The 25357-nt window shown below is 40.8% G+C and overlaps 1 protein-coding gene across 2 annotated transcripts; it reads right to left on the bottom strand.

Annotated features, from left to right (window-relative positions):
* Positions 1–894: 894 nt before the first annotated feature.
* On the bottom strand, positions 895–25222 carry LOC124113413 (solute carrier family 49 member A3-like). 2 transcript variants are annotated; one of them, XM_046473745.2, is made up of 11 exons: positions 25063–25222; positions 22317–22475; positions 20795–21011; positions 20141–20217; positions 19243–19377; positions 18564–18680; positions 16674–16826; positions 14643–14800; positions 13927–14066; positions 12463–12566; positions 895–4948 (listed from the first exon to the last, which is right to left on the bottom strand). In XM_046473745.2, exons 1-11 carry the CDS (start codon positions 25219–25221, stop codon positions 4880–4882), a joined length of 1488 nt encoding a protein of 495 aa, XP_046329701.2. In that variant the 5' UTR covers position 25222; the 3' UTR covers positions 895–4879. The 2 variants fall into 2 exon arrangements, with proteins under 2 accessions (XP_046329701.2, XP_046329702.2); XM_046473746.2 differs by lacking the exon at positions 895–4948 and having other exon boundaries at positions 11317–12566.
* Positions 25223–25357: the final 135 nt, after the last annotated feature.

The raw sequence follows: 25357 nt of genomic DNA, 5'->3' as shown, positions 1-25357 counted from the left end.
CAGCAACCCATGCTTGCCTTAAAAGGAAAAGGCGAATCCACTTGTCATAAGAGGCAACTAACAGGCTTGGGTGGTCAGACTTGCTGACTTGGTTATTGAATGTCATCGTATCCCAATTGTCTGATCCAGACCATCATCACATAGCTGGAATATTGCTGAGTGCGGTGTTAAACAACAAACAAGATAACCTAGATATCTCCACAGATAACAGAGTTGATTGTGTTCTCGGTTGTGGTCTACTGGATTCGAACCACATGAGACCCACTGCTGTTGGGTCAATACGGATGAGTGCATTAACTGTATTTCATGCTGCTCAGCAATACTGGCAGTGCTGGACACCAAGATTAGGCTTCACAGATGGAACCAACTAGGGAATCGAACCCAGGTCCACGTGATTATACCACAAGGCACCGCCCAACCCATGCAGAGAACAACATGCCTCAACCCCTGTGGACTGAGGCACTGCTACTTGGGGGGGGGCACGGGTGGCCAAGTCGTCTAAGGCGCCGCGATTGGCTGTGCAGAGTTGCGTCCTTTGGGCACGCTAGAAACCTATGATTGTGGGTTCGAATCCCAGTTCGCCCCAATTATGTTTCTAGGTTTGTCAGCACCATACCAGTGCTTGTGGGTTTCACCGAAGTGGTAAACGTCTGAGACTTGCATCACTTCGGGCTTTCCTCCCACTTTAAGCTGACACGCCGTGATATGACTGGAATAATGTTAAAAGCGGCGTTAAACTCACTCACTCACTCACTCACTCACTGCTACTTGGGGTGCAGAATTATGTCCCTTGGTTGCCATGATGACGATGTTCCTGGGCACTCATGGCTTGTCCACCATATTGCTTGTAGCAACATCTCAGTTCAGCTTTACAAATTAAAACAGTCACATATGTATAAAAACGTACAAAATTTATTCCATCGTCTTGTATAAAAGCAAAATAGACACATAATTAATATCTCTGATAATGATTCTGATAATTTGTTCATGGCAGATTCATATGTGATCACTATGACAGTGTAAGCGCTATCCATGCCAAACCAGAAGTTGGTAAGTAGCAACTACACTTGTAATGTATTTAACCCGAACCTTCACAATCGAACTTATTAATGAGCATCGTACATAAATACTATAAGTATTATGGCTCAGAAACCCTTCAGTGCATGAAAGAAGTCTTCAGGGCTAAAAACATCAACAAAGGGTAAAGGGCCAAATCATGTTTTTACCTGTCCAGCGAGAGAAAATGGGAGTTTGTCAGAGAAATACACCAAAATATGTAGCATATCAACAAAACAGCCATAATTGTAGGCCATGGAATAGCAGTCGTCACAACAGTGCTGAGATTGTTCTGCGTAAGCTAGGAGCTTCAACTAAGGGACAGTCGGTCAAGGAATAGCAGTCACAACAGTGCTGAGATTGTTCTTCGTAAGCTCAGAGCTTCAACTTAGGGACAGTCGGTCAAGGAATAGCAGTCACAACAGTGCTGAGATTGTTCTGCGTAAGCTCAGAGCTTCAACTAAGGGACGGTGGGTCAAGGAACAGCAGTCACAACAGTGCTGAGATTGTTCTGCGTAAGCTCAGAGCTTCAACTAAGGGACAGTAGGCCAAGGAATAGCAGTCACAACAGTGCTGAGATTGTTCTGCGTAAGCTAGGAGCTTCAACTAAGGGACAGTCGGTCAAGGAATAGCAGTCACAACAGTGCTGAGATTGTTCTTCGTAAGCTCAGAGCTTCAACTTAGGGACAGTCGGTCAAGGAATAGCAGTCGCAACAGTGGTGAGATTGTTCTGCGTAAGCTCAGAGCTTCAACTAAGGGACAGTCGGTCAAGGAACAGCAGTCACAACAGTGCTGAGATTGTTCTGCGTAAGCTCAGAGCTTCTACTAAGGAGCAGTCGGTCAAGGAACAGCAGTCACAACGGTGCTGAGATTGTTCTGCGTAAGCTCAGAGCTTCTACTAAGGAGCAGTCGGTCAAGGAACAGCAGTCGCAACAGTGCTGAGATTGTTCTGCTTAAGCTCAGAGCTTCTACTAAGGAGCAGTCGGTCAAGGAACAGCAGTCACAACGGTGCTGAGATTGTTCTGCGTAAGCTCAGAGCTTCAAATAAGGAGCAGTCGGCCAAGGAATAGCAGTCACAACAGTGCTGAGATTGTTCTGCTTAAGCTCAGAGCTTCAACTAAGGGACAGTTGGCCAAGGAATAGCAGTTACAACGGTGCTGAGATTGTTCTGCATAAGCTCAGAGCTTCAACCAAGAGACAGTAGGTCAAGGAACAGCAGTCACAACAGTGCTGAGATTGTTCTGCGTAAGCTCAGAGCTTCAACTAAGGGACAGTCGGCCAAGGAACAGCAGTCGCAACAGTGCTGAGATTGTTCTGCGTAAGCTCAGAGCTTCTACTAAGGAGCAGTCGGTCAAGGAACAGCAGTCACAACAGTGCTGAGGTTGTTCTGCATAAGCTCAGAGCTTCAACTAAGGGACAGTTGGCCAAGGAATAGCAGTTACAACAGTGCGGAGGTTGTCCTGCGTAAGCTCAGAGCTTCAACCAAGAGAGAGTAGGTCAAGGAACAGCAGTCACAACAGTGCTGAGATTGTTCTGCGTAAGCTCAGAGCTTCAACTAAGGGACAGTCGGCCAAGGAATAGCAGTCATAACAGTGCTGAGATTGTTCTGCGTAAGCTCAGAGCTTCAACCAAGAGAGAGTAGGTCAAGGAACAGCAGTCACAACAGTGCTGAGATTGTTCTGCGTAAGCTCAGAGCTTCAACTAAGGGACAGTCGGCCAAGGAATAGCAGTCATAACAGTGCTGAGATTGTTCTGCGTAAGCTCAGAGCTTCAACTGACCGACAGTCGGTCAAGGAACAGCAGTCACAACAGTGCTGAGATTGTTCTGCGTAAGCTCAGAGCTTCAACTAAGCGACAGTTGGTCTGCTTCACTGTAATCTTTTAATTTACATATACAGTTATCAAATACCTACTGCAATCTAAAATACACCTTGATGCATTAAAACAAATATTTGCAACATTGGGAACAAAGGCACATCAGATCTCGAGACCATGCAATACAAGGTTGGGGGGTGTTTGGCTTGGACAGGTGAACAGTCAAATAATGGGTGAGGGTTGTTTGGTTTGGACAGGTGAACAGTCTCATAATGTGAGAAGGGGTGTTTAGCAGGAACAGGTGAACAGTCTAATGCTGTCACAAGGGATGTTTGGCTTGGGCAGAGGAACAGTCAAATAATGGGTGAGGGTTGTTTGGTTTGAACAGGTGAACAGTTTAATGATGTGAGAAGGGGTGTTTGGCTTGGACAGCAGAACAGTCAAATAATGGGTGAGGGGTGTTTGGCTGGAACAGGTGAACAGTCTAATGCTGAAAGAAGGGGTGTTTGGCTGGAACAAGTGAACAGTCTAACGCTGTGAGTAGGGGTGTTTGGCTGGAACAGCAGAACAGTCTAACGCTGTGAGTAGGGGTGTTTGGCTGGAACAGGTGAACAGTCTAACGCTGTGAGTAGGGGTGTTTGGCTGGAACAGGTGAACAGTCTAACGCTGTGAGTAGGGGAGTTTGGCTGGAACCGGTGAACAGTCCAATTATGTAAAAAGGGGTGTTTGGCTATCACAGCAGAACAGTCTAATGCTGAGAGAAGGGGTGTTTGACTGGAACAGGTGAACAGTCTTATGCTGTGAAAAAGGGTGTTTGGCTCTCAGACAATTGAATCCAGAACCCTGACTATTATAAGACCGGTCTATTATTCATGAAACATATTGGCTTGCAATCAAACACTTCTCACTTATTGTGATAACCAAATGAATGATTTCATCTAAACTGTGCTATAACATAGGGATACCTTGATCAATAAAATTAAAATAAATGAAACTTTAAAATACAGATATAAAACGAAATGAGTTCCTTATACAGAAACTTAAATATTAGTTTTGTGTGTATATTGAACAAAACAAACTGAGATCAACTGATTGTCACTTTGGCATATTCCAATATTCTGATTATATTCCTATTATATCTAAACCATCACTTGAAACAGTGTACATACTGATGAAGACACACATGGGCCAACATTTAAAGGGTAGCTGTTGTTCAACACGAAACTGGGAGTATTCATCAAATAACACCAGCAACCCAGTAATCTGAGAGAGTTCACCAAAGTTGTGAACACACTATACTTTGTGAACAAGCTATACTTAGGGAACATACTATAATAACTTAACACAACGTACATGTTTTACAAAGTGAACACTGTATATTCTTTGTTTTACTTAGTGAACACAAGGTACATATGTTTTACTAAGTGAACACAATGTACACTTAATGTTTTACAAAATGAACACTGTATATTCTGTTTTACTTAGTGAACACAATGTACATATAATGTTTTACCTAGTGAACACAATGTACACTTAATGTTTTACAAAGTGAACACTGTGTATTATTTGTTTTACTAAGTGAACACAATGTACATATAATGTTTTACTAAGTGAACACAATGTACACTTAATGTTTTACAAAGTGAACACTGTATATTCTGTTTTACTTAGTGAACACAATGTACATATGTTTTACTAAGTGAACACAATGTACACTTAATGTTTTACAAAGTGAACACTGTATTCTTTGTTTTACTTAGTGAACACAATGTACTTAGTGTTTTACTTAGTGAACACACTGTACACTTAGTGTTTTACTTAGTGAACACAATGTACACTTAGTGTTTTACTTAGTGAACACCGTAACTATGTTGTATTTAGTGAACACTGTACACTTAGTGAACTCTGTATATTCTTTGTTTTACTTAGTGAACACACTGTCATAATCCTGATATCCCTCCTAGATTTCCATGAGGCTACACAGTATAACAGAAGGTGGCTGTAGAGATCAGAGCTGCGTTGACACGACATACACCTGCATTGCTTCAGATTGGCCTCTTGTGTCCGGATCTTCAGGCTACAAAAATAAGTCATGCATTTCAACCTCATTATCAATTTATGGTGATGGATAACAGACAGGGTGTTATTTATAGATGTACTTGATAAAATATTTAAAGCTGTGACTCACTCCTTGTTCCAACAATATTGTTGTATTTCCTCTAATAAACACCTGGGGATTCACTAAAAAACACCTGGGAATTCTCTAATTAACCTTGGAAATTCTCTAATTAACACCTTGGGATTCTCTAATTAACACCTGGGAATTCTCTAATTAACCCTTGACAATCCTCTCATTTACAACTCAGATTCTCTTATCAACACCTTGGGATTTTCTAATCAACGCCTGGAGATTTTCTAATCAACGCCTGGGGATTCTCTAATCAATACCTCGGAATCCTCTTGTAATGAGAGTCTCTTTCAATTAGAGTCCTGGGGATACCCTAATGAACACCTTGAATTCTCTAATTTGCAGCTAGTGATTCTCTAATTAACACCTGGGGATTCTCTAATTAACCCTTGAGAATCCTCTCATTTACACCTCAGATTCTCTGATCAACGCCTGGGGATTTTCTAATCAACGCCTGGGGATTCTCTAATCAACACCTGGGGATTCTCTTATCATCACCTGGGTATCCTTCCTTATATGGACCACTCCCTAGATATTGAAAGCCAAGGACACATTCTTCCCCTCCATCAAAGAAGATATATATATATTATGGTTTGTATCAAGAGGCAAGATGTACAAATCCCTGGTCTCCACAGCTTTAAAATGAAGTCACCGCACAGCACCGATGTGAGACACTGTAGTGAGTGAGTGAGTATGGTTTTACGCCATTTTTAGCAATATTCCAGCAATATCAAAGTGGAAGACACCAGAAATTGGCTTCACACATTGTACCCATGTCGGGAATCCAACCCGGGTCTTCAGCGTGACGAGCGAACGCTTTAACCACTAGGCTACCCGACTGCCCTGTGAGACACTGTAAAGAACAGCTGTGGGATACAGCACAGCATTCCATGGGACATTGGACTGCCTCCGTGGTCTTGTGGTAGAGTGTCTGCCCGGAGAGTGGAAGGTCCGGGGTTTGATCACCAGCCACGTCATACCAAAATATGTTAAATTATGGTTCTTGTTGTTACCCTGTTTGGCACTCGGCATTAAGGGGCTAAAACAAAGACTGGTCGGCTCGGAGTCAGTATACTGTGTCTCAGTGGGATATTCATGTCAAACTGCAGCATGGTATCTCAGTGAGCTAGCACTATAAATTGGCATCAGTTCGGACTAGCACAAGCAGCCACACACACACACACGTCGCTATATAAGTGCAATAATCTTGGTTGTGACGTTAAACCCAATTTCACCTCACCTCACCGTGGGACACTGCACGACTCTACCGTGGGACACTGCACGACTCTACCGTGGGACACTGCACGAGTCTACCGTGAGACACTGCACGAGTCTACCGTGGGACACTGCATGAGTCTACCGTGGGACACTGCACGACTCTACCGTGAGACACTGCACGAGTCTACCGTGGGACACTGCACGACTCTACCGTGGGACACTGCACGAGTCTACCGTGGGACACTGCACGAGTCTACCGTGGGACACTGCACGAGTCTACTGTGGGACACTGCACGACTCTACCGTGGGACAGTGCACGAGTCTACCGTGGGACACTGCACGAGTCTACCGTGGGACACTGCACGAGTCTACCGTGAGACACTGCACGAGTCTACCGTGGGACACTGCACGAGTCTACCGTGGGACACTGCACGAGTCTACCGTGGGACACTGCACGAGTCTACCGTGGGACACTGCACGACTCTACCGTGGGACACTGCACGACTCTACCGTGAGACACTGCACGAGTCTACCGTGGGACACTGCACGACTCTACTGTGGGACACTGCACGAGTCTACCGTGGGACACTGCACGAGTCTACTGTGGGACACTGCAAGACTCTACCGTGGGACACTGCACCACTCTACCGTGGGACACTGCACGAGTCTACTGTGGGACACTGCATGACTCTACCGTGGGACACTGCACGACTCTACCATGGGACACTGCACGACTCTACCATGGGACACTGCACAACTCTACCGTGGGACACTGCACGAGTCTACTGTGGGACACTGCACGACTCTACCATGGGACACTGCACGATTCTACCGTGGGACACTGCATGACTCTACCATGGGACACTGCACGACTCTACCATGGGACACTGCACAACTCTACCGTGGGACACTGCACGAGTCTACTGTGGGACACTGCACGACTCTACCGTGGGACACTGCACGACTCTACCATGGGACACTGCACATATTGTGGGTACAACTGACCTACATGGAGGCACAGAGGAGCAGGACGCTTACTACAGAACATACGGTAACTCTTGTGTCAAAGACTGAATGAGTCGTCTAAATTTCAACATAAACATCAGCAATATCTCAGCCATGTCACAACTGGTGATATAAAAAGGGGTATGGCATTATAAAGTGTAGCCTTTTGGCAATGATTGAGTGCATAGGAAAGGTTCAGAGTTTAGGAATGTGTAAACCAAATTAATTTTTGTCTTAAGCCAGGATAACACCTCAATCAACAACTGATCAAATGTTATTCAGATGATATTTGGTAGGCAACTATCTTTAGGTGAAATGTGAAGGGAGTCAAAACGACAGTGCAGCATGGAGTGATTGTTCTTGGTTAGCAGTGATTGTCCTTGATTAGTAGTGATTGTTCTTGATTAGTAGTGATTGTTCTTGATTAGTAGTGATTGTTCTTGGTTAGTAACAGAAAACAAACAACTTTTATTCATAGAACATTTATTCAGAAAACCGATAGAAAAATTGCTCAATTTCACAGTGATACTTCATAATAAACAAAAATCAACAACAGAAAGAATCTTTAAGAGTTTCAACCAAAAATATTAATTGAAATAAAACAATGCAAGGAAATTCATAGCTGCATTATCGCTTTAACAAAATTATATAAAATCAACCATATCCAAATTATAAAACATGATCCCAATCATTATAAGTTGAATGTGGGAGAACTTTCATAAATGTGGCTGAAAAGTCATTGAGACAAATGTTGATGTCTTAATGGAGAAAGACAATAATATTATTGTCTCATGTGTCATATTCCTTTCCTATTTACATACTTTCATCTATATATATATACATACATACAAATGCCTATACTATTGAGAAAATATAACATGAAATTAAAAAGTCACTGATAAATATTATGTTATTTTTGTCTAAACATAGTTTATGGCATAAAGGAGACACAAACAAGGAAAATGAACTGTCAGAGGAATTGTGGGTAATTCAAAATCATAGTAGGCATTTTATAAATTCGAAAATTTCTTTCTTTCACCATATGCTAACTTTCTAATTTTATGTAAAAGTATTAACATACATACAACTTTAATTATTTATGACAAGTTCAACATGGTCGCCACAAAACTCAATATATAAACAAATTTTGTTTTAAAATAATATAAACTAAAACTTGTTACTTTAATATCTTAATTAGCACCATCATCTCATTTTGATGAAATTGCATATTTGTATCTTAAAAAATAGTACAAATAGAAAACCACAACATTATTCACAATTGGAAAATCCAACATGGCTGCCATTGTGCCATTAAGTCGACTTTCTATGCTCAACAAAAACAGACACACAAATACATGTCAGTGTCTGTCTTCACATTTACTGTCATGACTGTCATGAAAGAAACTACTTCATCACAATTCTTAAAAACACGTTTCTCAAACTATTGCCTGTGCCACCATTGGGTTATAATTGAATTTTCATTGTGTTCTTTGAAATTCCTGCATTCTGATTAGCTGAATTGGTCACGTGTTATTGCATTCATTTCCTAATGAATGTAAAAATGAAGCCCCTCCCACCGAGGCGCACTACTTTTATTACTAAGGAATGTCGGGGAATCCCAATATTAGTGGAGGGAATTCCCTTTCTGCTCACATGTATCATCATGCACAGGACATTTAGCGAAATTCATGCATATCAATTTTCCAAACAACCCTTTAAGACCAAAGGCCGAGAAGAATGAAACAGCAAACGTGCAGGCTCACTCCCCTGTTTTGTTCCTGTTTGCCTGGGTTCCGCAAGTTTCATGTCCTCGGTTTCATTCTCACCCGCATTTGACAACACAGATTCATACAGTTTGCACATTGGTTTTTCTATTCATACCGCAATGAACTGAAAAAAATACTCGGTCAATCCTTTATTAAATCACTCCTACACCATATTTCCTCCTCATTTTCAGATTTTCCTAATTTTCTGATAGTCTGTTACAACATATTACAATATTAGGATAGATATTTTGAATGTTGATTGAGGTAGATCTGTAGTTACTTGTAGGCTGAGAACAACATCACAACATTCCGTGCCCTGATGAGGATAAGTAGGTTGGCAAATATTATCATTTGTAATAAAAGATATGGTGGGTTTCCTTGACAACTATAGTCTGGAAGGTAATTTAAGCTACAAACGTTTACAACAATATCTCAAAAACTATTGGACCTACTCCAGTCAAAGTTGGTATGAGATTATTAAACAGTCATACATAACTGGATATTACATTGAAAGACAATTGGTGCATGAATAAAAAACCTGTCTATTTTGCTATCACTATATTTCATCAACAACCAGACCTGTTCGTCATGGGTGGAACGAGCATTCATTGAAACAGCCATCTGCATAATGCTACCCCTGTGTCACAGAGCCATATGACACAGTTGAACCAATCAATTCAACTCAAAACGGTGCACGGGAATCACGCACGCACAAATGCGGTGTTAGCGTTGGGCGTCTCAACGTGCGTGATCCAAACTCAGGGTCTAACTTGAGAGCCTGATCAGTGTGGTTACTAGCATGGATCAGTCTTCTGTATTTCACATTCAGAGGGGGGTGGTCGGGTAGCCTAGTGGTTAAAGTGTTCCCTCGTCACGCCGAAGATCTGGGTTCGATTCCCAACATGGGTACAATGTGGGAAGCCCATTGCTGGTGTCCCCCGCCGTGATATTGCTGGAATATTGCTAAAAGCGGAGTAAAACCATACGCACTCACTCACATTCAGAGGCATGTCCTGTACACTGGGGTAGTCATGGCTTATGTCATGGAATATGTTCCATGGCATCCATGTTTTGTCATCACGATAATGCCGTGACAGAACTGGAGTACTGTTCAAAGCGGCGTTAAACCCAACTCACTCACTCATCATGATAATGCCATGACATAACTGGAGTACTGTTCAAAGCGGCGATAAACCCAACTTAATGAATGTTTCTACATTAAATCTTGACAATAACCTGTGTCTCAAATTGAAACCATCTTAGGACCACAACAACTATCAATAGCTATAAAAGAATCTTGTGAAATATGAGTATATTGTTTGTTTGATTGTTGTTTAACGCCACACTCAGTAATATTCCAGCTAAATTACGGTGGTCTGTAAATAATCGAGTCTGGACCAGACAATCCAGTGATTGACATCATGAGCATCGATCCACGCAATTGGGAATGATGACATGCATTAACTAAGTCAGTGAGTCTGACCACCTGATCCCGTGAGTCGCCTCTTACGACAAGCATAGTCACCTTTTACGATACTATGAGTATACAAAAATATATGAAACCATGAAAAACTGCACGACTGTGAGTTTAGTGGTGCTTGGGGATATTCAACAGAATGAACCATAAACGAGGATGAATACTATGTTAATGACATTCAATAACACGGTTAATCTTCCATGACTGGAAAATGAGTATTTTGATGGTGATTATGTGACTAGTCATGTTTTTGGTCAAAAGCCAAGGTGATTTTTGTTTCCCACTGTTCCCAAAATATTCCATTTATCGTAACAGAAGGAAACAGAAGGAAGCAGAAGAAGTATCAGTTACCATGGTTACCCAAACAGAAGGAAACAGATATTTCTGACACTGAGTCAATAAGTAGAAGTATCAGTTACCATGGTAACCGAAGCAGAAGGAAACAGATACCTCTGACACTGAGTCAATAAGCAGAAGAAGCATCAGTTACCATGGTTAGCCAAATCACTCTCTGTATGGCTGAGTCATTTTAATGAAGCTTTGAACAATATTTTTATTTATGTCACAACATGTTAACTTGTGGAGAGAAAGTCAAAGGGTCAATGGCCGTGAACATTCATCACTCTTGTGGAAGCCACGAGCACGGAGATGATGCAATCTCATTAAAATCAGATCTTAGTTCTCGCTACCGCTAAACAAAGATCTGAGCACATCCCATTACGGGTCACGTCAGCACGACCTTTCATCCAACCAATCAGAGCGTCGCTTACCAGATCCTGAAAGTGACAGTCGGAATGTGTTTTCTAATCATGCAACCTCGAGATATTTAACACGGGGTATTCCGAACGACAGTTACGGATTTTATGATTATATCCATACAATCTAGGCTATCTATACGCCATTCCAGAATGCTGTTTTGGTCAGTTTAAAAAATTCTAATCGAGAATACGTCAAAATATGTTTTGAAGCGTAATGGCCAGTTTGAAACTAGTGCCGTAAAGCTCGAGATAGCTGCCTTCTGATTGGCAAATGTCGATTTCTAGTCAGTCATTTCATTGGTCGGTCAATGTTCACGAAAGGTCGTTCTGACGTGACCCGTAATGGGATATCCTCAGATCTTTGGTTAGTGGTAGCGAGACTTAGAGCTGATTTTAATGAGATTGGGAGATGATGCTGAAAGACTAAGGATTATATTCAGGTCCGTTCTGGGATTCAAACTTGTGGTCATAGGATTCCGGCACACACAACGTTGGTAATTATGGTAATTTTCTTGAAAAGACATCCTCTTATACCCCTAGCAGGATCTCACGATTAGCGTCAGCCAATCATATGTCAGGATACTTCTCCTGGTATTATATACTCACCGACAAAAGAAATGTGAATACTATACATGTTGGTTGATAAATGAACAATTACTCATATTCAAGAGATATTAGTTTGGTTCGATGCACAAACGAACATACTGGTATGTTGTGTGAACTGACGCTCATGAACGCATCACACGTGACGTAATAGATCCATGACACGAGATGCACCAATTGCATTGTCTCATGCAGGATTAGCGAGTAAAGTTTGGAAATCACGTGCAGCATATCGTGATAAGAATAAAGACACACTGTGGCAACACTTAATTGAGTGTTTGTTTTGTCCTTAAGTGGTACACATTGGAAACATCTCTTCTTAACGTACAATTTCGTGTTTTGTTTGGTGGTGAGTATATAAACACACAGCAAGCAGGAAGTTCAAGAAGAACAAGTTGGGGATCAAACCAGGCACGGCGGCGCCGGCACATTCACACATATAAATAACTCCCGCTATCGTCACAGCAATGCCCAGGTATTTCACAGATGGTCAATATTCAGCAGTATTGTTTTTCTAAAAATCTAATACTTTTGTCACCCTGAGTCTACAGATTCATAATTCAGAATAGTCTCTGCCTTTGCAAGTTCCTCGGCTCTCATGCGGCGGTAGTGTGGATGGAATAGAAGCATGAAAACGATGGAGACGAAGGCTGCAACGCCATTCAGGAACAAGTTGGGGACTGAAACAAGAATTTGTTTACATCATAGGCTAATACAGGTAGATATAGGTAGATATAGGTAGAGAAAGGCTGATGTAAGTAGATACAGGTAAAAACAGGCTAATACTATTAGTTATGGTGTCTTTTGTTGCCATATATGGTTTCAAATTTTTCTGGTAACCTAACATCTACTGTATATGACCGCGTATAAGCTGAATTTTGAGGACCAGAAAAAAGATTCTGTAGAAAGGGGTCGGCTTTCATGATAGTACTGCAACTAAAGATACCATAACTAATTTATTATGCTGAAAAGTTTACACTATGTGGTATCCATATTGCACTACTCTTTGTACGCAGATGGTATAGGGTCAAAGGGAGACTACTCTTCAAACATGGTTGACAATTTTAACTATAATCTTTATCAATAAAGTCAAGAATATGATTTAAAAAAGATAAGTGTCCTTGCACATCACAATTAATGATTTAAAAACACAAAACAGTGTCGAATAACGGATTTCTGTACCAGATTTTTCATGTGAAATAGGTGAGGTGGGTGTTGGAAAATCCAAGATGGCTGTTACTGAAGGTATACGGTCTCATATTAGGTCAGTAACAACCATCTTGGATTTTTACTAACAGTTTATAGGCTCATGTGGGGTTAGTAGTTCTGCTCTCTGATTGGTCAATCTCACTTTGCGGCATAATAATGGTAAGTACAGGTAGGCACAGGTAGATATTGGTAGATGCAGGAAGATTCAGGTAAATACAGGTAAAACTGTTTTTCAAAAGAAAAGCCAAATATTTTATTTATGATGAATATTCATACTGACGTTAGTTTGAAAAGCAATGACATTGAGGCAGACAGTACTCACAACATCACATGACAATTCACTCAAGTGAGGTATCACTCCAACAGTGAGTGAGTATGGTTTTACACCGCTTTTAGCAATATTCCAGCAATATCACGGCGGGGGACACAAGAAATGGGCATAACACATTGTACCCATGTCGGGAATCAAACCCAGTACTTTGCCAAAAGAAAAGCCAAATATTTTATTTATGATGAATATTCATACTGACGTTAGTTTGAAAAGCAATGACATTGAGGCAGACAGTACTCACAACATCACATGACAATTCACTCAAGTGAGGTATCACTCCAACAGTGAGTGAGTATGGTTTTACACCGCTTTTAGCAATATTCCAGCAATATCACGGCGGGGGACACAAGAAATGGGCATAACACATTGTACCCATGTCGGGAATCAAACCCAGTACTTTGGCGTGACGAGCGGACGCTTTAACCACTAGGCTACCTGACCGCCCCTTCACTCCCACAGATAACCACAACATGGAGTCAGTCCAGGACACTGCTACCTACTTGTCCAGTCTTGAGGGGTGAAGTCGTCTCCTATAGAGGAGCCGTTGGTGCTGCAGCCGGTGGGGAGGCCCACTTCCTGGTGGGGGAGAGGCTGCGCAATCATCTGGGCCACCAACATGTACACGATCCCCTGGACCTGGCTGGTAGGACAACACACGCCGAGTTCAGTGTAGTGTTTGTTTGTTTGTTTGTTTGTTTGTTTGTTTGTTTGTTTGTTTGTTTGCTTGTTGTTTAACACCACACTCAGCAATATTCCAGCTATATGATGGCGGTCTGAAATAATCAAGTCTGGACCAGACAATCCAGTGAATAACATCATCCACCAAAATGGGATTGATGACTTGCCTCAACCAAGTCATCGAGCCTGACCATCCGATCCCATTAGTCGCCTCTTATGACAAGCATTGTTGCCTTTTACAGCAATATGAGTAAATCATCGAGTCTGGACCAGACAATCCAGTGAATGACATCATGAGCAACGATCCATGAAATTGGGAAAAGATGACATGCCTGACCATCCAATCCCGTTAGTCGTTTCTTACCACAAGCATAGTCGCCTTTCATGGCAAGCATTGGTTGCTTAAGACCTATTCTACCAAGGATCTTCATGGGTCAGTTCAGCACAGTGAGAGAGTTGGGTACATCACATGCCATATATGGCCAACTGCTAAATGTCTCACAGAGCACTATATGCACTTAATGTCAAAAATCCTTACCCTGATATAAAGAGCATCCCTGAACTGGTTGCCTCGGCAACAGGGTAGGTAACCTCGACTGCCAACTCCATGCATATAGGATACAATGCAAAACCAAAGAAACCGAACAGAGATATGCTGACAGCGATCTCCACGTCCATGTCTCGGAGACGGCTGACCTGGAAGAAAAATAACCTGAGTTAATTCAAGGTAATTCCATGCCTGCTCTCGGCATGAGTGAGCGAGTGAGTGAGTGAGGGACACAGACACCTCTACTCTGATGCTCAATCTCAAACAGTGATCATTAATGTCAATGGCAGGCCAATCTTGCCCAGCATATTACAAACCAATGTTTCACACTGCAAACGTCGAGGTATGTAACAGTGTAAGCTACTGGACCAGAGTGCCAGCTGAGGACATTTGTGAGTTAACATGGATCATGGTGTGAGTCACGTGTGAGTCACGTGTGAGTCACATGTGAGTCACATACAGCAATAGGCAGTCATTGCTCATGACTGATAGTGTTTTGAGGTAACCTTGTTATTTCTTGTTCACTCCGACATCTCAGAAGCTGGGTATCAGGGTAGCGTGTTCCTCTCACTGGTCAAGTGGATGGCCACTGCATGTTATGCTGCCATTTTGTTAGACAACCTATCCCATGAGTCTTTGCCTGGGGGAGCATTCAGTATGCCACATTTAGTATGCCACATTTTATATGTGATATTTAGAATGTTACATTTAGTATGTGATATGTATGGGCGGCCATTCGGTCAAAAAATACAAAGTTGAAAAAAAGGACAAAAGTATGCAAGTAAGGTCAAATATTACGAATAAAGAACTAAATGTTACTACTAAAGGTCAAAATACAAAACAAACAGACGCCAGTTAAACATACAAAGTTGAAATAAATGTCAAAAGTACGCAATATTAATAGTCAAATGTTACGAAAAGACGTCATACGAAAAGCAAGAACAATGTGTACGAAAGAAAGTCAGTGAACACGAAAGGACGTTTTCAATAAAGAACGTCAGTGAGCTCGAAAGGACGTTGACAATAAAGAACGCCAGATGGCGCTGCAATTCATAAAACATTCCGAGTTTAATTGGTTTGGTCCGCTGTGTATATGATAACTGCATGCTAAACTAAGGGCCCCTGGCACACAAATTGGGAAATCATTATTTTGAAGTTCCTATTTTCCTAAATTCAGAGATTTTTAACGTTGTTTGGAGAACTCATTCAATGCAATAATATAAACCTAAGCATTAAATTAGTTACTAGTAAAATATATTATCATTGATTTTTTCATTCAAATTTGGAAATTTTGACTGGCATTTGCTACAGACTTGGGGCCGAATATATCGGCCTCAGAGCAGATCTAGATAAACCCTGGCATTACATGAGGACATTCCTAAACACAAGCGCAGAACCATAAACTTGAGTGTTTTCAACAGAATTTTATTGCATTTTAAGGAGTCTTTCCATGCTAACTGCTGACATGTGCAGAATTCCGGGATTAGGGAAGGCCATGCACAGGACATCAACCTGAACATAACTACATCCAGCCACAAGGTCACACAATACGACAAGGCCACAATCAGGATGTGTTTGTAACAATAATCGTTTCCCCCCCCCAAAAAAGAATCGCGGATTCCCATCCAGGTCACAGAATGCTATCCAGGTCACAGAATGCTATCCAGATCACAGAATGCTATCCAGGTCACAGAATCCTATCCAGGTAACTGATTTCCATCCAGGTCACAGAATCCTATCCAGGTCACAGAATCCCATCCAGGTCACAGAATCTTATCCAGGTCACAGAATCCCAGTGAAGTATCCCCCTTACAGGAAGCATATATTTCTTTAAAAACATTCACCTCCTTGCAACAATATGTTCAGAAGCTATAAGGCACATCCTCAGTTTGTTCACCACACTACCGGGTACCCACTTAATGCTTGTTGAAAAGTGATGCACTGCATTTTCATTAATGCCATAATACTGTAAAAGTCAACATGCCAAAGTCATCATGCAGTTGGTAATTAAATACTTCTTACCTCTGTAAAAACTATCCCAAACACAGTCGCTCCTGCAAAACTGATTTTGGCGACTTCTTCAAAACGTTTTGTCTTATCACAGATAACACCGGCGGTAGCAGCACCAGCTACACCAACGCCAATCATCAGTGCACCACACATACCAGAGAAACCCTGTAAGGCAGAAGAGAGAGTGAGTGAGTCTGCTTTAGCGTAGCTTTTCTCAATATTCCCGTTATATCGCAGGGTCTCAGCTTGATGTGGGTGGAAAGCCCAAAGTGATGCAAGTCTAAGACGTTTACCACTTTGGTGAAACCCATGAGCATGGGTATGGTGCTGGCAAACCTAGAAATATAATTGGGCAAATATGGGAACTGAACCCACAGTCATAGGATTCTGGCATGACAAAGGGAGGCAACTCTAGTCTGTAAAGGCAAGTCTGTTAGTAATCAAGGAGCCAATGATTGTTGATCAGGGAACAATGACACACAATCAGACAGATCAGACAATGGCACCAAAAAACTTGAGTCAATTGAACAAATTGTTTGCTGTAAAGTAAATAGGCAGGGATCGGTGACTTTTGGAAAATGGACGAACTTGAGTACTGTGCGGGGATCAAGGACTCACTGAGACTGCACAGCATCACCGGTATACTGCAATAAGCTTTTCAAATGATATGTTTTGAAATATTTTTTCTGTGTTTCGGTATATTTAGTAATATTATCATGTTTCCTAATTATTTGCATCGTTTGCACCTAGAATCTACACATAAATTCCTGTAAAATGATTTTCCCCTTCTAAAATTGGGTTGACATGACCCCAGAAATGTGGCAGGAGTAATATTTATTTTATTATGTTTGTTTGTTTTGTTGAAAACCGCAACACTCAGCAAAATATTCCAGCTATATCACGACGAACAGTAGGTAATCGAGTCTGGGACAGACAATCTAGTGATGTACATCATGGGCATTGATTTACGCAATTGGGATACGATGACATGCATCAATCAAGTCAGCAAGTTTGACCACCCGATCCCATTAGTCGCCTCTTAAAACAAGCCGAAGACCAACTCTGACCAGGATCTTCATGGTTACATGAATCTTCACGTACGATCAGTGCCAATCACTGTCAAACACTTCAACTCTCAATATACAGTAAGCTATGGTAATAACGTACTCAAAGGGACAACTAATTTTAGTTCGTAATAATCATAGTTCATTATAAGCATATATACAGCATCTATACAACAAATGGCCGGGACTAAAATATGTTTGTTATATTGATCAGTTCGTCATAAGCATGTAATTATAAACATAGTTTACTGCATTGCAATGCATATCGTAATACAGACACCAGTACTGCAATATGATTGGGCAATACAAGGCCCCAAGACTCACACTGTACAATTTTTATTTGAAATACCGTATTCGACGTAATAAGCGCCTAACTCTAATAAGCGCCCACGGCAATATTTGCTAATATATTGGCTAGTGAACAATCCCAATTAGCACCCCTTCCGATTGATCAATGTACACAAGACTTATTTATTCGCGTATAATACATTCTCGTATGTTACATGCACCCTTAATTATAGGCAATTAAATTCTGGAAATATATATGTCGTATATAAACATTTCAGGCTGTCAGCATAAACCACGAAATTCATCTTTCAACTCTGTTTTTTTCCACCAAAATAATATTCTAATAAGAGCCCCCTATTTCTAATTTTGAGAGCGCCCTGGGCGCTTATTACGTCGAATACGTCGAACATTTACGATACGCAAACACACTCAACTAATAATCTCTATTTATGTTCTCATTATGGCCTCAGTGTCAGGTCTGTCAAGTTGAAACATATAGAACAGTGTCGCCTTACCATGCTCAGGTTAGGAAAGCTAATCATGTACCTACATTCGTGTATCCCCGCGGACAGAGAATCTGTTCTGTAAATGTGGTGAATGCTGTAAATATGGCCAGACCAGCACCGAACACAAAGCACAGCACCCAGTAGGACTTGACATGCAGCAGCTGAAACACAAAACACCAGTCAAATAGGGAGAGTGAGTGAGTGAGTGAGTGAGTGAGTGAGTGAGTGAGTGAGTATGGTTTTACGCTGCTTTTAGCAATATTCTAGCAATATCACGTTGGGTTACACCAGCAATGGGCTTCACACATTTTACCCATGCGGGGAATCGAACTTGGTCCTTGGCATGTTCAGCGAATGGTTTAACCACTAGGCTACCCTACCGGCCCCAAGTGCAATATGAAATAAAACTTATCATATACCATATCAGTAATACAATTGTTGGCACTCATGTACTGGCCTTCCTGTTTTCCACGGTTCACAGACTACTTAACCACCGCCCCTTAACATAAATACCCCACTCAGACACAGTATACTTAATCCAAGCCAACCAGTCCTTGTTTAAGCTGAGAACCAGGCAGGGTAACAACAAGTACTATCTTTTAATGTCTGTTAGTTTGACACAGCCAGAGATCCAACCACCAACCTTCCCATCTCGGGCAGACGCTCTACCACTAAACCATGGAGGCGGTCGAGCCATCATGAGATACGGAGAAGACAAAATACCTTTTTCAGTCCTGAGAAGAATGGTTCCGATGCCTCTGCTGCACTTGAAGTCGGCGGCGTCGGTGGAATGGAACTACAGACTCCAAACGTTGCCATGACAACACCTAAACCAGCCACTCCTGTACATGTCCACAACTGAAAACATAATCAGATATCACAACAGATAATCTGGATAATCGGAAATGTCAGTGTTACGTACATGTGTCATCACGATATGGCTGAAATATTGCCGATGTGACGTTAAATATTAACTCACTCACATATGATTAAATGAAGAGTTACTGGTAGGTTGTGGAGCAGTATTGGTGGCCATGGTTACTTCAAAATGTCTTTGGTCCAGTAAGCTTTGTCAATAAAAGCTCATACATTTTCCGAGTCCCGTGATGGGATTCGAACCACAGACCTTCTGGTCAGAGGTCGGACGCCTTGTCCACATGACTAAAGAGGTTAACCCTGTCAGCAAGCTGACAAGGTAAGGATGTCATCTGTGGGATGACTCCATGCCCTGCTACACATTAACACAAAGACCTACTGAAAATGATGACGAGAGACTAGTTCGGGCTATGGTTACAGTTGACTTTGATCACGTTGATACAGCTCGTTATATTTTACCATGGTTACACTTGACTTTAATCATGTTGGTACAGTTAAATATATGTTACCATGGTTACAGTTGACTTTGATCATGTTGATACAGCTAATTATATGTTACCATGGTTACAGTTGACTTTGATCATGTTGATACAGCTAATTATATGTTACCATGGTTACAGTTGACTTTGATCATGTTGATACAGCTAATTATATGTTACCATGGTTACAGTTGATTTTGATGATGTTGATACAGATAATTCTATGTTACCATTGTTACAATAGTAAAGTTGTTATCAGTACTTACCAAGTTTGGCATCTCCGATGGTACTGTGACTAGTTTTGGTGCCAGCAAATTTGCTACCAATATTCCAAGAGGGTTAGCTGAGGAAACAGATCATATTGAGATGAGTGGTTGGCCTAACTAGGCTGGGCGAGTATGTAAATTACATAAAACATACATAAAAACAAGTTGACCATTTTCTGAAGGATGAGCTTGTGTGTGTTTCTGTTTTGATGGGTTTTTCATTACAGAATTGACAAAGGCTCCCTGTTCATACTACATTATATACTCATTGACAAAAGAAACATGAATACCATATGTTGGTTAATATATGAAGAATTGCTCATATGCAAGAGATATTAGATTGGTAAGACGCACTAACGAACATACTGGAAGGTTGTGTGAACCGACATTCATAAACGCATCACATGTGACGTCATAGATTTATGACTCAAGATGCACCATTTGTTTCGTGCAGGATTAATGAGTACTGTATATGACCGTACATACACCGATCTCAAAGATAAGCCGAGGTATTAACTTGGTCCTTGAAATCTTTATCAAAATGTTATGTGCGGTGGATAAGCCGGACCCCCGACCTAAAACTACGTCTTGTCATGATCTGTCATCAGAAACAGAATAGATAGAGGATAGAACAATAAACTTGGTTGTATTTACCCATAGAAGCGAGCGTGTTGGCTGTTGCACGTTGTGTGTCGGGGAACCACAGCGCCGCCAGTTTGGTGGGACAGAACATGATGAATGGCTGAGCACATGCGGCCAACAGCTGCCCGGTCATCAACACGGGGTAGCGGGCATCGGGGGGCATGAACTCAAACACGGTCAGAGAGCGTAACAAGCAGCCAATCAGGTTCAACCATGCTGATAAAATAATCTGAAAAAGATAATTGAATAAGAATTATAGTACCATATTTTCGTGAGTGTAGTGCGCACCCAAGTATAATGTGCATCCCCTCTAGCAGACTCAGTATTTTGGAAAAAAGATTTGATTAATTTGCATACTTCAGTATGGATTCGTTGACATGGTATTTCCGATGTTACGTGCTCAAGGTAATGTCTTTGCATTGAGGAAAAAAATGATGGCGTGTATAATGAGCACCTCCTTCTACACAGCTGTGTTTTTGGGGAAAAAAGTGTGCACTATACTCAAGAAAATATGCTATTTACCATGCCAAAACAATGGTTTTTACCAAGCATAAACAATAATTGAATAAGAATAATAGTTTTTACTAATAATTTATTAAAAGTTTTTGTCAAAACAATGTTTGAAAATCTAAATCATAAACACGATAAAGTAGAAGTTCATTACTTTTTTAATGACACTGAAAGACTATAAATAGTTAAATACATTCTTGTTAATATCTCATTTTCTTCAGATTGTTTTGTTCCAAAACATTTATGCAAGCCATTTGAAAACAGGGTAAACAACTCTGCAGTGGAATGTAGTAACATTCATGACATGTTTTAGTTCCATATTTGTTCACTGTATACCTGGGTACAGGGTGGGTTCACCGATTGTAATGAAGAAGTTGTTTATCTATATAAATTACCGATTGTAATGAAGAAGTTGTTAATCCGTATAAATTACCGATTGTAATAAAGAAGTAAGGGTAAGAATTTATGGATGAAAAACTTCTATATTACAATTAAGAGTGATGTTTCGGTGTAGATTCTAACACCGTTATCAAGCAAGTCATGAGTCACTGACTTCACTTGCTTGATAATGGTGTTAGAATCTACACCGAAACGTCGCTCTTAATTGTAATATAGAAGTTGTTCATCCATAAATTCTTATCCTTACTTAGTACTCCAACTTCTAAATGCCTATCAAAGAAGCTGTAATAAAGAAGTTGTGTATCCATATAAATAACCGACTGTAAAAAATATTGTTTATCCATATTAATTATAACAAAGAAGTTATTTATCCATATCAATTACTGATTGTAATAAAAAAGTTATTAATCCCCACACGTGAGTGAGTGGGTATGGTTTTATGCCGCTTTTAGCAATATTCCAGCAATATCACGGCGGGGGACACCAGAAATAGGCTTCACACATTGTACCCATGTCGGGAATCGAACCCAGGTCTTCGGCGTGATGAGCGAACGCTTTAACCATAAGGCTACCCGACCGCCCCAATCCCCGCACATCAAAATGCCACTCAAAGAAGACAACTCACACTAATCCGGAGGCCAAGAGTGTCAAGTAGCCATGTTGCCAGAAATCCCACGGGGATGCACGCGACGAGATAGATGAGTGACAGCCAGTTGACCTGCATGGACGAGATGCCGTAGTATGCTGTTGTTAGGTTGGTGATGGGAGAAAAACAGATCCAGATCTGAAAGGAACATTTATTACATTCATGACTTATCTTAACTTAATGCCATATCACTAGGATAACAGTACTGAATTTGTTAAAAAATAATTGATTCTTGACCAGACAATCCAGGGATTGATATCACGACAACAATAACAGGTAATATACATAGATAACAATGAGTGAGAGAGTTGGGTTTAACACCGCTTTTAACAGTATTCAAGTTATAGTGTGTCAGCTTGATGTGGGGGGAAAGCCTGAAGTGATGCAGGTCTCAGACGTTTACCTCTTTGGTGAAACCCACGAGCACAGGGACGGTAATGACAAGTTACACACAGTTGGTTGCCTGAAGCCAGACTTACAGTAAGAGGTGAGGTGAAATTGGGTTTAATGTCGCATCCAAGATTATTGCACTTACATAGCGACGTGCATGCACGTGTGTGTGTGTGGCAGCTTGTACGAGTCTGGACTGATGCCGATTTATAGTGCCAGCTCACTGCGATACCATGCCACAGTTTAACATGAATACCCCACTCAGACACAGTATACTGACTCTGAGCCAACCAGTCCTTGTTTTAGCCCCTTAATGCCGAGTGCCAGACAGGGTAACAACAAGTACCATCTTTTAACGTCTTTTGGTATGACACGGCCGGGGATCGAACTCCTGACCTTCCGCTCTCTGGGCGGACACTCTACCACAGGACCCATTGGCTGTCACTTACAGTAAGAATAACAAATAGCACACAAGTGTATTATTGTTTGTTTATTGTTTAATACCGCACCCAACGAAATTTCAGCTATATGACGGCAGTCTGTAAATAATCTGGACCAGACAATCCAGTGATTGATATCATGAGCACCAGTCTAGGCAATAAGGATACGATGACATGCATCAACCAAGTCAGCAAACCTGACCACCCAATCCTGTTAGTCGCTACTTACGACAAGCATAGTTGCCTCTTACGGCAAGAATGTGTTGCTGAAGATCATTCTACCCCAGATCTTCATGGGTCCATTACAGCACTGAGTTTTATAACTAACTTTATAACTCACCAATATTCCAGCTACAATATGTTTCTAAAGTAGAACTATTATTGATCCTGGATGTCCATTCTGGTACATACAGAACTTCTATCACAGTCTTTGAATAAATACTGACATGCCAACTTAACATCACCAACTTCTTGTGCCATCCATACAAAAACACAATATTTCTTACAACTGACACCCAGTTTATATCCCCTTCTTTGTCATAAGGTTGCAACATTACATACCATTTTTTTCATGTTTTTTGACAGTTCACCACCATTTTTTAAAACCCATTAGTTTTGTTTTGTTTTTGGGTCATTATCAAAATTCAAACTTTTAGTGATTTAATAGGAAACCTACAAATTTTATAAATAGTTGGGTAAATTATGCAAACACAAAGAAACATAATTTTGAAATATTTCAAATATACTGGAGAATCAGTGGAAATCTATTGTCCTTTGTGTAACCATTAAAGTTACCGATCATTTGCAGAAATAAAAATAAATACAATATTTCTTTCGGTGTATTATTGTAAAACTAATATTTTACCTCTGCCTAGAAAAGAGAAAGAATTTTACTTTAATATCTGATGTTTCTTTTAAAGATTCTAATCATAATAGCAAAATAACAACATTAAAAACTCATGTATACATATGACATAAAATCTGAAATATGGTCACTGAAAAGTGCAATCGGTGTCTATTGAGAGTGATATTTCAACAATTTCTGACTACATACCACTCCACCACAAGAAAATAAAGCACTGACAAGGCAAATGTTTGATGATATGTTAATTTGGTTCCAAACTGAAATATTAGGGATGAAAGTTAAGGGCTATGTCAAACTTTATGAAAGATAGAGATTACTGACATAATAAGATTATATATTTTGATAATGAACCTTATATATTTAGCAGCTAAACTCCATTTTTTGCAATATTTACATATTGATGTTACATATTAAGTTGTAGCAGGATCATGTTTCATGGGGTTTTATGCATCCCGCATTAGGTTTTATACCACGAGCCGGAGTTGATCCATGACAACAACTCCCTGACTGTGGTGCTGCCTTTGCCATGTTTGCTGTTTCAGAAAAAAACATTGTGTGTGGAGTGGGTTCAGGGGGAATCCAGTGGTACTGATTTACACAACTGCATTGCTCTTGTCCCACAGCAGATGTCCAGGTGGTGTGACTCATGGACATTGATGGTGAAAGATAGGTGAAGGCTGTTGACATAGATATACACCTCAACATTTGATAGAGGGACAGAGATTGTTCAAAATATTTACATACATTCATACGTATAATCATAATAATCACAAACTTATCGTGGGTATTAATAGTTTGTTGACTCGATGTCAAATTGCGAAATAATTATGACTACAACATAAATCCTGAGATGTTCAACACACTTGTGTTGTCATGCTGCTATTTTCTACACTGCCGATCAAGCTGAAGAGTGACCCATAAGATCTTGGCTTGCTATCAGCCGACTCCGACATTACCACTTCCTGACAACCAAGGAGAAACATTTGATTAATACTTAGAAGGGATGTTATAAAACGGTATATTTTCTCACCAAGGCGTTCGCCATGCTGACAACACACACAACTAGGACGATGTACCATCTTCGAGCGTACAGTGTGTATTCTGGTTGCATCAAGGGTCTGTAATGAATATCTGTAATCGTTTTCGACGAGATAGTCTGCCTATCCGGATCGTGTGTGTCGCCCGCCATCTTGGACTGTCACGTGGTTACCGCGAATCACATGACTCTTTATACTGAGGTGCTCTGCAACTTACGGCATCATGTCTATTGACTAGTTTTCCTCGATAAAACACGCAAGTGGATTAATCGTGTTTTTGTGTGTTTT

The sequence above is a fragment of the Haliotis rufescens genome, unplaced genomic scaffold (assembly GCF_023055435.1).
Source record: "Haliotis rufescens isolate VD_foot unplaced genomic scaffold, xgHalRufe1.0.p SCAF_27, whole genome shotgun sequence".
Classification (NCBI taxonomy): Eukaryota; Metazoa; Mollusca; class Gastropoda; order Lepetellida; family Haliotidae; genus Haliotis; species Haliotis rufescens.
The sequence above is the reverse complement of the archived record's forward strand: the minus strand, read 5'-3'. Positions and strand labels throughout refer to the sequence as shown.